At 34.9% G+C, this 14636-nt stretch overlaps 1 protein-coding gene and 1 pseudogene across 12 annotated transcripts in view; one reads left to right on the forward strand and one right to left on the reverse strand.

The window, feature by feature from the left end:
- The window catches only part of MYCBP2 (MYC binding protein 2), a 263498-nt gene that overhangs the window by 210276 nt on the left and 38586 nt on the right, over positions 1-14636 (reverse strand). For all 12 annotated transcript variants that reach the window (XM_053665528.1, XM_053665529.1, XM_053665535.1 and 9 more), the window contains exons 3-4: positions 5887-6102; positions 774-927 (exon numbers count right to left, since the gene is read on the reverse strand). In XM_053665528.1, the coding sequence (XP_053521503.1) occupies positions 774-927; positions 5887-6102 (370 nt within the window). The remainder of the gene's footprint in view (positions 1-773; positions 928-5886; positions 6103-14636) is intronic.
- On the forward strand, positions 13201-14579 carry LOC119047866 (DDB1- and CUL4-associated factor 13-like; annotated as a pseudogene).

The raw sequence follows: 14636 nt of genomic DNA on the forward strand, positions 1-14636 counted from the left end.
CAATAGCACAAAAGGCCAGTATAAATAAAACTCTAGCCCTGGCTGGTACAGCTCAGTGGATCGAGCGCAGGCCTGCAAACTGAAGGATCACGGTTCCATTCCCAGTCAGGGCACATGCCTGGGTTGCAGGCCAGTTCCCAGAAGGGGAGGCATGAGAGACAACCATATATTTGTATTTCTCTCCCTCTCTCCTTCCCTTCCCCTCTAAAGATAAGTAAATAAAATTTTAAATAAACAAACAAATAAATAAAACTCTAATACATTTTATAAAAAGCAAAGATTTTTACTTAACAAAAGGTGCTACTATTTCAGAAGCTTTATCTCTGACAAAAATAGACTTTTATCTATGATGATTACAAAAGATAGCTCTTTGTTTAGAAATGTATTGTGCTGTTTGGGTTGGCAGCATTGGTCCCCCCTTTTCCTATCTTTTTAACTGTGCAGAGTAACATGTAAAGCTGAAGAACATCAATATTAGATATTTTAACCAACGGTTTAATAAGAACAATTTGTTAACAGTGACTATTGACTATAAGGCTTGATGATTATACCTGAATACCAAGGATTTATGTTTTACTACTTCTTTGTCATCAGAATAATCAAACTGTATCTGTAACTTCCGAACCGTAACTCTGGTACAGCATAGCAAAATACCTTAAAATTTACCCCTGTTTCAGCACCACAATTAAGCAAAGACTGCAACGCAGGCTGCTAGATGTGCTTCCCAAGAGAAGCTATCTCCACAAAAGGCTTCGACGCGACTGAGCTCTCACCTAGAACCTCGGGCGGCTCGGACTGGAGGCCTTCCGGCTGCTGCCCCTGCAGCACGTTCAGCAGGGCCTGGAGACTCCTGAGGCACAAGGACGGATGAGAAAACCGTGTCTCCTTGATCAGTTCAAAAACTTCACACAGTCCAACCTCAATGATCTATTTAAGATGAAAAAAAAATTATACCTTATACCACATAAACTAGTAACACTTCCCAGGCAGTTTAATTGCTGTGGCTTACTTCGACGGCAAGTAATTATTGTCGGAGTATTTAGAAAGCATAAACAAACAAAAAAACCTATTAAAAAAAAGGACCAGTATGTTTACTTCAGGATTTAGATTTATAAAACCATCCAGCTACATGTAGGGTTAAAAAACAGTGGCATAGGGTTAAAAAGTAGTTTTAGCATAATGAAGTCATAATAAAGTATTATGAAAATTATTTGTAACACTGAACTAAGTACTAGATTGTACTTACTCAGACAAAAAAAACTATTAACTTATAAAGGTCATTAGGCTGTACTCAGACAAAAACCAGCATTCTTTTGTTAAGTCATGTTAACTACTACTTATACCCAGAGGAAAAGGCAACATGGCACACAGGCAAAAAGATTAAAAGTAGGAGCTTTTCATCTTCACCTTTCCTATAATGGTGCAATCATCATATTATTATTGATAAACAGTGTCCCTTCTTCTTTTAGGACTTATCATGAAAAGAATTGAAAGCTGCCTAGCTGAAAGACCACCATCACTTGTACTTCAGTTATCTTATCACTCCTCTTCAGGACCAATAAAATTTGACTCAGCACCTAGTAAAAGGTAAGTCTAAAGAATGAGACAGAAATGTGATGAACTAGTATAAGGAGATACTTTCAAAGGATGAATATAACAATAGTTAATAAAAATCTACTTCTCAAACAATGACGCATATGATATTTTCAGGAGGTGTTATTCAAAAAAGTAACATAAAAAGTTAAAGTAAGAATAATTAGTGTAAATTCATCAAAGCATTAATTTTATTACACATAATAATGGAAGAATAGTCTCTCTACTGAGCTATGTTCATTAATTCATATATGAGGTCTGTTCAGAAGGTATACAGCCATGTAATATGAAAAACAGACATTCAATGAAGAAGATACAAGATACAAGAAACATTGTACACAGGACAATGGCGCCTAAGTCCCTTTCAAAGTAGGCATCTTGGGACCTCACACAGTTCTCTAATCGCCATCAGCCACCCCATCCTGTTTTCCTGTATCTCATCGATGGTCTGAAATCTCTTCCCTTTCAAAGGTGATTTTAGTATGGGGAAAAGCCAGAAGTCACAGGATGCCAAATCTGGGTTGTAGGGGGGCTGAGTCGCCTGCATGATTTGATGGTTTGCCAAAAAACTCTGCACAAGACATAATGTACAAGATTGTCATGATGAAGCTGCCAATCTCCAGCTGCCCACAGCTGCAGCCTTCTGAATCACTTGAATAGTTTCCAAGGAGGAATGTTTAGGCTTAACAAAAAATATGATGCGTATTCGTTGCTCTACTCCTTCAGTCATTTTGAATGAGATGGCCACACAGTACGCATGCTCACTCAAGTGCGTCTACTGTCCCCACTGACTAGTACAGTGAAGCATCATTGTTCACACATGTGCATTCCAGTCCACTCTTCATGGCTGCCAGATTACATCGATGTTGGGCAAACTGTTCTCGTTATATTAACAATGCTTGGGCTTTTTCCAGACAGACTTCATATATTACATGAACATTTCTTAAGCACTTATTTTTTATACCTTGTTAAAGGAGATATAATGATATACTGGACCATTTCTCTAAGAGTTTATAATTGACAGGGTAAATGAGCCTTGTATATAATTCTTACCTAGTACAGACCTCTGTAATAGTACTTATTATGTTACAGTATAACTGATTATTTTTGTTTACATTTTCACAATTAAACTGTGGTCTCTTACCGTCTCTTCATGGAGAGCTTGTCTTAACATTGATATCTACCATTACTAACTTAGTACCTGGCACATAACAAATATTTGTTTAGTTACTCTCTCAGCTAGGTGCTAAAAACTACTGCAACTCAGAAATATATTTTCCACACAAGGGTCAAATCTTGCAGGCAAGTCAGTTGCAGATCTGATTATCATTTGCAAGCTTTCTGAAGAATATAAATATTACTGAGAAGTCAAAATAACTAGTAGAGCTATCTTTAAAGAAGTTATGTAACATCCTAGCAGACTTGATTACAGCTAATATTACAAAAATACTTGTATAGTGTTTTAATTAAATGCACTAAGCAATGAAAAATTTCCATCTGATATAGTTTATTTTCCTGGAATATATCAGAAAATAAAACCATGTTGTCCAAGTTTTCCATCTGCTTATATACTTGAAGGAAATAAATCTGAAGTCAAATATCTTACAAGTACAGAACATAGGGCTCTATCCTCAGGTGAATGTGAGACTACTACACCCTATCAGTCTTTAAGATTACTTACTCTACAACCACCAATCCTGACATTTCATTATTCAAATTAAAAGTGCTACAAAGATGACATTTTTGGCTAGGGATTGTTTATATAAGTAAGATTTCTACAGCAATAAAGTACTGAACCTTGCCAAAAACAGTAAGGCTACTTACTGAACAAGTTTCTGAGTTGTCTGTCTGGTAAGTTTAAGTTTAATTATGTTTAATAATAAACATATGACAACAGGCAACTGAGGTAGGCTGCCTAGCTGGTTTTGGTGAGACATACCCAAAAACATGTTGGTCATACTGATTGTGACAAGAGAATTACCCATGTGTCTAAGTCAACCACTGTGGATTCTGACTAATTATCTGTATCTTGAAGTTCACTGTAGATTTCTTTTTAATAAGTGAGGAAACTTATTCATTTCCAAAATAGTAATATGTACTTAATATGCAACAAAAATCACCCTCAAGTTTTCCAATCATATTTAGTTTTGAATTGTTAAACAGAGGAACAAAACATGTTATGAAATAAGTTTTTTTCATAAAAAAACTGAGGTTTGGCTGAGAGTTTTTTATCACATGCATGAACTTTAAAACTGCACTTTACACTTAGAAGCTTGTCTTATAATCAGTGAGAACACACTCTACTTCCTCAATGTTAGGAAGAAAAAAGTAAGTGGGATGTCTAACCCACAGCCCATGGGCCACAGGAGGCCCAGGATGGGTATGAATGCCCCCAACACCAAATCATAAATTTACTTAAAACATCATGAGATTTTCTTGTTTTCATTAGTGTTTGTGCATTTAATGTATGGCGCAGAAACATCAAAAGGTCAGGCACCCCTGGAAAAGGAGAAAACTATATAGCACTTCAAATACAGTATGATTGCATTTGTGCAGACACGTATTTTAATGTGTGTATATAAAAGTGTTCATGGTGGATAGTTTTTGGTTAATAGGGTTTTAAAAATAATTTCAAACTTTTAATTCATATTTTCTCTTTATAAAAATGTTCTGCATTTTTCATATTATCTACAATGAATAGGTACTGTCCCTATAAATAGCAAAATTAATAAATGTAACTTTTAAATAAAATAGTTCATTATAATAATCAGATAACACAATAAAGTTTGACACTTTCAATAATAAACTATAACTACCAAAGGACACGTTTTTCCACTTATCTTCAGAAAAGAATCCTTTGTGCATTTACTGAATTTTATCTTTACTGTTGCTTTCGAATAATTAAATCCGGAAGGCTCTCTATTATAACTGAAAGAACACAAAATCGAAACAACTGTCTGAAACAGCCAGCACAATGCCACCGCTAGGAACAGGGAGGTAAAAACATACTTGGCCAAAGAAAAATGACTTCATGAGTCTTTCAAGTTTTAGTTTGCTCTCAACTCATGTATTTCCAAAAGTAATTTTGTTATTTCACTAACAAGTATGAACATAAAAAGTTTAAGTGCATCACATTTAGATTTAATAATTAAGTCTCTGCCACAAGTTCTTGTATTAGTTCTAATGTTGATACTTTCAAAATATGTTTTAAAAAGCTCAAGAGGAAAACATAGACTTACATCCTACTATAGAGTAAATTATACTGTTTTTAAATTTTTTCATATAAAGTAAATACTTGGTAGAAATAACCTTTACAAATAAAAAATAAATAAAAATGCAGAAAGAAGAGAAAGGTAGTCAGATTGCTCCAGGTTTCGGTCTGTGTGGAGAGTGGCAGTGTATTCTTTTGGCAGCCATCTGCAGGACATAAAGGACTGACTGACACAATAGAGAAAAGGATGAGGTCTTTAGGGTTTGAGATGCCTGGAGTTTCATAGATGTCAGAACTGATGCACACGGAGGTCGAATAACTTTCCCAGATTCACACAGCTAGTATTTTTAATGGTGAGTGTTTGGACCCAGGCAGTCTGACTCCACTACTGATGTTCTCAATCAGTGTACCCTTTTTCCTGATGGGTCAGTACTCAATGAAAAACTGTACTATTTGATTTTCTTTGAAAGCCCCTTTGACTCTCCATCTTTCGATACTAAAAATCATGCTTAAAAATGCTGACTTAAAACCCTGGCCAGTGTGGCTCAGTTGGTTGGAGCATCATCCCATAAATCAAAAGACTGTGGGTTCAATCCCCAGTCAGGGCACATAACTCGGTTGAGGGTCCCATCCCCAGTCAGGGCATCTGTGGGAGGCAACCAATCAATGTTTCTTCCTCCCATCAATGTTTCTCTCTCTCTCTCTCTCTCCCCCTTTCTCCCCTACTCTCTCTCTCTAAAAGCAATGGAAAAAAATGACCTTGGATGAGAATGAAAAAAAAATAATGTTGCCTTAAGAATGCCTGATATTTTATTTCTTTAATACTCAGTAAAACCAGTCTAAGAATTAGTTGTTTTCAACTGCGCAGTATCTTTTCATGTAACCAATTGTTGACTCTGTTAGCACTCCAGTTATAAAACTGCATAGAGCTTTCCTGGTCTACTCTAGATCTATTTTTACTCCTAAGCCATGTTATTTTTAGTGTACATTCTTATGAAAAGCAAAGTATTTTAGCAACGCAAATATGTGTTATAACCTAAACACTGGTAGGTTATGTACCTAAGTGAATCTTAGTGACTTACCTTTGGAAGCTTAATAGGGGGCTCTTTGGATTCTTCCTCTTCATCACTATCTGATTCTCCACTCTGCACAGAGTTCTTAGATGCAGCTGCCAATGATATTTCCTTTTTCTGCCATTCCAGAACACAATGACGTACATTGCAATAAATATTAAATGCAGAAGGATTGCTATGTAGTTTGATATCTGGTATGATTACTGTGTTTTCCAAGTTTTCAAACTGAAAAACAAGATAAAATATTTCAATTTCATATTTCTTTCCATCATTAATTCTCATTTTAAATAGAAAATGTAAGATTAGAATTAGACATGCTAGATGACTTGCAGAAGCCACATAATTGACAAAGCAAAGAATCTCAGTTTTCTGACTCAACTTATAGCACCCTTCCTATTGTACCATACTTTGCCACTTTCTGAGTAACAGCACAATAACCAACTTGACGAATGCTGAAAAGGAGCAGGCAAAGAACTGAAGAAAAATACCCCTTTATCCCATGACAGGAATCGAGCCAACATAGCTTAACTGATATAATATCAAAGGATATTAATTTGGGGCTTTCCAAAGGGACACCAAGTGTATTGTTGAGTCTTCTACAAATGGTGAATTACATTCTGATTTCTTTTAAAAGTAGACAAAGGGATTTAAATATCTATCAGAGCTAAAAAGAAAACCCTTAATTTTAGGTAATTCTTTAAATTTCATTCTCATTCAAATAATGGTAATGCTAAGAAAATTGCAGATTATGAACACACGATTTCCTCAACTTCTGTCTTAGCTATCACATGCTTAGGAATTTAATAGTTAAAACTAAATAATTTTTGTCTAGTCCCAGCATTTTATTCATCAGACCACAACAAAACTTTTATATATTTAAATTACAAATTTACAGAACTCTTTTAAGATATCCTACAAATCCAAATTCTAATAATTAGTACTTGGAAAACAATTAAAATTAGTTAATTAAATTTTAAAAATTCTAAAAATTAGTATATCTCAGGAAGTATCCAAAAAAAATAAAATGACACCTCAAGTACCAAAAACATTTGGTCTCAAAAAATTCTACCCTTCTTCTATAAATAACTGGCGAAAGCCAGAATACTCTCTATTAAATAAAAAAATGTACTAAAGTTAATTTACATATAATGTGTAACTATGTCCTCTAGAAATATTTTTCTTTAAAGTAAATATCAGCAATCCAAATCCAACAATATATAAAAAGATAACTGATCATAATCAAACCAAAAAGAAGGCTGGCTCAACACCGAAAAAGCAGTGTAATTTCTCCATACCAACAAAAATAAGACAAAAAATACTAAGATACTATAAATAAAGATAGAAAAAGCATTGGACACAAATCAAATACCCATTCAGATGTAGACAGACTTAGACTTAGATAAAAAGTCTAAGCAAACTAGAAACAGAGTTTCTAAAACTTGATAAAGGGTATCTATGAAATACTAAAGGTAACAATAGTAAAAAATGCTTACAAGTTAAGACTGCAAACATGGCAAAGATATCTATTCTAAGCAATTTGATTAACATTGTAATAGACTAGTGCAACAAGCCAAGAAAAAGAAATAGAAAGTACAGTTAGAAAGAAAGAGTCTACAAAACAAATGCCTTTATTTGCAGAATACATGAAGAATCTTAGAAGTCTGCAAAAAAAGTCACTAGGAATAAGGTATAGATTTAGCAGTCACAGGATACCAGAGTTATAGATAAAAACAAGTAATATATTGTGTTGGCCAAAAAGTCCACTTAGTTTTTTTTCATAAAAGACACATTTTCATTTTCATCAATAACTTTATTGATTTGGATTATTTTGAGTATGTTGGCCATCTCCCACTATTGGCTTCTAGTGGGTAGAGGCCAGGGGTGTTACTAAACATCTTCCAATGTATAAGACAGCCCCACGGCAAAGAATTATTTGGCCAAAATGTCAAGAGTACCAAGAAACTTTGTGAACCACTTTTGACACGTTTGATCAGTCACAATCTCCTTCTTCAGACACTTCACAAATCTTTTTTGGCATTTCAGTTGCATTTTTACCTTTCTTGAAATAATAAAGCATAATATGCCAAAAAACTTAAGTTTGATGTAGTCCAATTTGTTTGTATTTTCTTTTTTCCCTCCTTGCCTAGGGAGATATATCCAACAAAAAATTTCTATGAGCAATATCCAAGATTTTGCTGCCTAGGTTTTCTTCTAGGATTTTAATGGTTTCAGGCCTAACATTTAAGTTTTTGATCCATTTTGAATTTATTCTTGTGTATGGTGTAAGAAGGTGGTCTAGTTTCATTTTTCTGCATGTATCTGTCCACTTTTCTCAACACCATTTATTATATAAACTCTCTTTAGCCCACTATATGTGCTTGCTTTCTTTATCGACTATTAATTGACTATAAGGGTGTGGGCTTATTTCTGAGCTCTCTATTTCATTCCATTGATATACCATATTTTTCAGACTATAAGATGCACGCCGTCCCCCAGCCCCCCGGCCCAATTTGGGAGGCATAACAGTTGTTAATGCTGCTGTTGAGTTCTGTTTACATTTACATTATGAAATTCATGTTATTTATGTTATTAAATATTATGTTATTTATGTTATTAAATATTTTACCACATTTTTTGCTTCAATATTTTCCCCCTCTAAAACCTAGGTGTGAAATGGAATAACAATAGCTCTTCAACAAATGGTGTTGGGAGAACTGGACAGCTAGGTGCAAAAAAATGAAACTCAAGCACCAACTCAACTTACACCATACACAAAAATAAATTCAAGGTGGATAAAAGATTTAAATATAAACCATGACACCAGTAAAGTCCTAGATGAGAACATAGGCAGGAAAATCTCAGATATCTCACATAGCAACATTTTTACTGATATGTCCCCGAGAGCAAGGGACATAAAGGAAAGAATAAACAAATGGGATCTCCTCAAAATTACAAGCTACTGCACAGCTAAAGAAAACAGTGTTAAAATAAAAAGAAACCAACTGTATGGGAAAACGTATTTGCCAATGATACCTCAGACAAAGGTTTAATCTACAAAATATACAAAGAACTTACATAACTCTACTCTAAGACAACAAGCAACTCAATTAAAAACTGGGAAAAGGACTTGAACAGACACTTCTCCAAGGAGGATACAGAGAGGATCCAGAGACAAATGAAAAGATGCTCAATATCATTAGCTCTCAGAGATGCAAATTAAAACCACAATGAGATACCACTTCACATCAGTCAGTATGGCCATCATAAACAAAGCAACAAACAAGTGTTGGAGAGGTTGTGGAAAAAAAGGGACCCTAATCCACTGTCGGTGGGACTGCAGACTGGTACAACCACTAAGGAAAACATTATGGAATTTTCTCAGAAAACTAAAAATGGATCTACCTTTTGACCCAGCAATTCCACTGCTGGGATTATATCCTAAGAACCCTGAAACACCAATCCAAAAGAACCTATGCACCCCAATGTTCATAGCAGCACAATTTACAATAGCCAAGAGCTAGAAGCAACTTAGGTGCCATCAGTAAATGAATGGATCCAAAAACTATGGTACATTTACACAATGGAATTCTATGCAGCAGAAAGAAAGAAGGAGCTCCTACCCTTTGCAACAGCATGGATGGAACTGGAGAGCATTATGCTAAGCAAAATAAGCCAGGTGGTGAAAGACAAATACAATATGGTCTCACCTTTAACAGGAAGCTGAACAACAAAACAAACAAACAAGCAAAATATAACCAAAGACACTGAAATAGAGAACAGGCTGACAGTGACCTGAGGGAGAGGGGGCGGAATTTTAGGGGAAAAGGGGAAGGGTTTACAGGAACAGGTATGAAAGACACATAGACAAAAACTAGGGGGTTGGAAATGGGAGGGAGGTGGGGAGAGTTGGGGGGGCTGGGATGGGAGTAAAAGAAAACTGTACTTGAACGCCAAGTAAAATAAAAATAAATAAAAATAACCTAAAAAAATAAAAATAAATTAAAATAACCTAAGTGTGTTTTATGGTCCAAAAAATATAGTATGTGCCTGTTCTTATGTCAGTGCCATGCTGTTTTGACCATCAACAAAAAAAAAGTCAACCCACAAAATGTGAGAACAGATTTGACGATACACCTGATAAGAGGTTAATATCCAAAATGTATAAAGTAGTTCCAAAAAAACAAAAACAATGAAAAAATGGGCAAAGGACCTCTCCTCTGAAGAGGACATATAAATGGCCAATAGACATGTGAAAAGATGCTCAATGTCACTTATCAGAGAAATACAAATTAAAACCACAATGAAATACCATCTCACACCTGTCAGAATGGCAATCATCAATAAATCAACAAACAACAAGTGCTGGCAAGGAAATGGACAAAAGGGAACCTTTGTGCACTATTGGTGGGAATGCAGACTGGTGCAGCCACTGTGGAAAGCAGAATGGAGATAACTCAAAAAATTAAAAATGTATCTGCCTTTTGACCCAGCATTCCCACTTCTGGGAATATATTTTAAAGAACCTAAAACACAAACTCAAAAGAATAAAAGCATCCCTATGTTCACTGCAGCATTATTTAAAATCACCAAGATATGGAAGCAGCCAAAGTGTCCATCAATTAGTGAGTGGATAAAACAAGTATGAGATATTTACACAATGGAATTCTACTCAGCCGTAAAAAAAAAAAAAAAAGTTTACCCTTTGCAACTGTATGGATGAACCTGGAGAACATTATGCTAAGTGAAACAAGCCAGTCAGAAAAAGGCAAATACCACATGATTTCACTCATATGTGGAATCTAATGAACAAACTGGATTAACAAACAAAACAGTGACAGACTCACAGATGGAGAGCAAATGAAAGCTATTGTAGAGGTTTTAGAGGGGAAGGATTTAGCAAAAAGAAAAAAGGATTCATGGACACAGACAATAGTGTGGTGAATTCTGGGGGGAGAATAGTTAAGGGGAGCTAATGATAATGGAAAAAATACAATAAAAATTAAATAAAAAATAAAATCATGGTATGATGATTTAAAAAAAGCATAATATGCCAAAAATGTTGCATATCTTCCTTCACATTATTTATTTATTTTTACATTAGAAAATATACTTTATTTATTTTTTATTTAATTATTGTTTAAGTACAGTTTTCTGTCTTTTAATTGTCCCAGCCCACCCCTCAGTACTCCCCACCTCCCTCCCATTTCCACCCCTATTAGTTTTTGTCCATGTGACCTTTATACCTGTTCCTGTGATTCACACTTAATATTTAAATGGCTGTACAAAAATTCACCAGTTGTTTAAGTGTACGCTATTACAGCTGTCACAATACAAGCTAACAAAATTGTTTTCGATGAAGTTAAAGACAACTAAGTGCTACTAAAGCTGCACTTGGTGGAAAAAAATAAACAAACTTTTTGGCCAACTCAATACCTGTATACACTAGAAGTGAACAACTGAAAATATAATTAAAAAATAATAGTGTTAAAGTCATGGTCTGGAAGAAAATATCTGCAAACCACTTATCTGACAAAGAACTAGCATCTAGAATATACAAAAAAATTTTCACAGCTCACTGGTAACACAAACAAGTAATCCAGTTAAAAAATGGTCAAAAGTCTTTAAGAGACATGTCATTAAAGAAGATACACAGAAGTCAAATAAACACATGAAAAGAGATTCAGTATCATGAATCATTAGGAAAATATAAATTAAAACAAAATGAGAGCATATATATAAGAATATTTATAGTTATATATGTATATATCTTACATGCCTGTCAGACTGGCTAGAATAAAAAATAGTGACACCAAATGCTGGTGAGACTGTGGAGAAATTGGATCTCTCATACATTACTGATAGGAATGTAAAATGATACAGCCACTCTGGAAAAAAGTATGGCAGTTTCTTACAAAATTAAACATGTGCTTACAGTACAATACAACAACTGCATTCTTGGGCATTTATACCAGAGAAATGAAACCTATGTCATACAGAAACCAACACATGAATATTCACAGCAGCTTTATTCAAAGCAACCAAAAGCTGGAAACAACTGAGATGTCCTTTAGGGGGTGAATGGTTAAAAACAAACTGGTATATCCATACCAAAGAATGTTTATTGAGCAAAAAAAAAGAAAGGTACAAACTATTACTATATGTACCGATTTGGATGAATCTCAAGGAATTGTGCTGTGTGGAAAAAAGCCAACCTTTGAAGGTTACATACTGCATGATTTCACAATGGAGAACAGCGTGTGGCTGCCAGAAGTGAGGGTGGGGTGAGGGTGGGGTGAGGGTGGAAGATGTCTATGGCTACAGGAGTGGCACAAAGGATCCTGGTGATGGGACTGTTGTATGTATTGACTAGAGTAGTGGTCACACAGACCCGTGTACGATAAAACTGCACAGAACTACACAGACACACACATAAACAAGTACATGTAAAGTAAAACTGGTGAAATCTGAATAAGATCAGTAGGGTCGATACTGGTTGTGATGTTCTACGTGATATATTGTGCGTTTACTATGCAAGACCTTACCAATGAAAGAAAATGTGTGAAGGGTATACAAGATTTCTCTGTATTATTTCTAACAACTGCATTCAAATCTCAATCATCTGCAATCACCTCAAAATTGAAAACAAACAATTTTAAAATAACAGCATTTACAATAACATCAAAAACGTAGTTATAAATAAAATTAAAAAAAACATAATTAGTTAAATTTAGTAAAATTATCCACTGAAAACCAAAAATACACTACTGAGAAAAATTAAAGGAGACAAATAAATGCAGAAATAAATCATGTCCACTGATAGGAAATTCAGTTTCAGTAAAATGGACATTATTCCTTAAATCTATAGATTCAATGCAATCCCAATAAAAATTCCAGAGATTTTTTCATGAAAATTTACAAGCTGATTTTAAAATATATAGAAATATAAAGGATCTAAAGCTATTAAAACAATTTTTTTCTAAAAAGGCTAAAGTTAAAAGACATATGACTTGATTTCAAAACTATTATAGTATAGTAGGGTATTGGTATAAAGATAGATATATAGGTCAACTATACACAGTAAATTCAATAATAGGCCCAAACAAATATGGTCAACTGATTTTTTACAAAAATGACAAAACAATTCGACGGTAAAAGATAAGTCTTTTTGAGAAATGATGCTGGTTCGACTGAATACCAATGTGGGAGAAAATGAACATCAATCCTTATCTCCTACCATATATAAAAATTAACTTGAAGGGGAGTGGGCAGTAACCAAAACCCAGAGGAAAACATTTGTAGAGTCAGCGAGAACTGGCAGCCAAAATGAAAGTGAAGATGCTGCTGAGCCAGAACCTGGACAATTATGTCTGCAAACCAAGTGGCATTTACAGAGAGTTCCAAGAAACTGTGATCCAACCTTACACCCTTTTGAGGTACCACAAGAACAAATAAGCACTTTAAGTGCTACCAAACTGGAATGTGTATTTGCAAAACCATTCCTTGCTTCTCTGGATGGTCACTAAGATAGAGTTAACTGCTTGGCAAAGCAGCCAAAGAGCCTGGCTACTGTCCTTTCTGGGGCATGCGATGGAGTGGTTAGAATTTGGAACTTGGCCAAGTGAAATTGTATCCATACAATACAAGCATATGAGCATTCTGTATGAGGAATATGTACTTGTTTTTGTGGGAATTCTTTTTTTTTTACTGTTGTTGATGACAAAATGGTGAGGCAATGGAGAAGGGATGCACCAGGCTTTGGAGAAGAGGCAGAAGCACTGCAGGCATTACTAGGAAAGACAGTGTATACAGGAATTGATCAGCATTGGAGAAAAGCTATTTTTACCACATGTGAACAGCAAGTAGTCATTTGGGACCAGCCCTGTATGTTCAATGACCTGGGGATTTGACAGTATGAGTAGTGTTAAATTTAACCCAACTGAGACAATTCTCTTGGGAAGCTGTGCTTCTTACAGGAATATAATTCTGTATGATATGAGATAAGCTGTTCTTCTGAAAAAGGTCATCTTAGATATGAGAACAAATACAAGTTGTTGGGAGCTTATGGAAGCTTTCATTTTTCTGCAGCAAATGAAGATTACGACTTTCATACTTTTGTTTTGCATGCACTGGACAGTCCTGTAATGGTGCACTTGGATAACATATCTGTGGTACTTGATGTGGATTACTCTCCAGCTGGGAAAGAGTTCGTGTCTGCTCATTCTGATAAACTTATTCAAACCTTTTATGTGGACAAAAGTAGAAGCAGGGAAGTATACCACACAAAGAGAATGCAACATGTTAGCTGTGTAAGATGGACTTTTGACAGCAAGTACAAGATGTGTAGATCTGATGAAATGAACATTTGTCTATGGAAAGCTAATGCTTCTGAAAAACTGGGTGTGTTTACATCACAGGAAAAGGCAGCTGAAGATTATAACCAGAAGTTGAAAGAGAAATTTCAGCATCATCCTCATATAAAACATATCGTTCATCACCGACATCTACCAAAATCTATCTACAGTCAGATTCAAGAACAGAGTGTCATGAAAGAAGCTCATAGACAAAAGGAAGTGAATCATCTCAAACACAGCAAGCCCAGATCTGTGCCGCTTATGTCGGAGAAAAAGAAATACATAGTGGCAGTTTTGAAATATTTGGTGTATTCCTCCCAATACTTATATATAATTCTTGTTATGTTTTGATTTGCAAACTCTACAAACAAAAATATAGTTAATACTTTAACAACACAGGTTTGAATT

Source organism: Artibeus jamaicensis, unplaced genomic scaffold (genome assembly GCF_021234435.1).
Source record: "Artibeus jamaicensis isolate MK-2021 breed Jamaican fruit bat unplaced genomic scaffold, CSHL_Jam_final contig_415, whole genome shotgun sequence".
Lineage (NCBI taxonomy): Eukaryota > Metazoa > Chordata > Mammalia > Chiroptera > Phyllostomidae > Artibeus > Artibeus jamaicensis.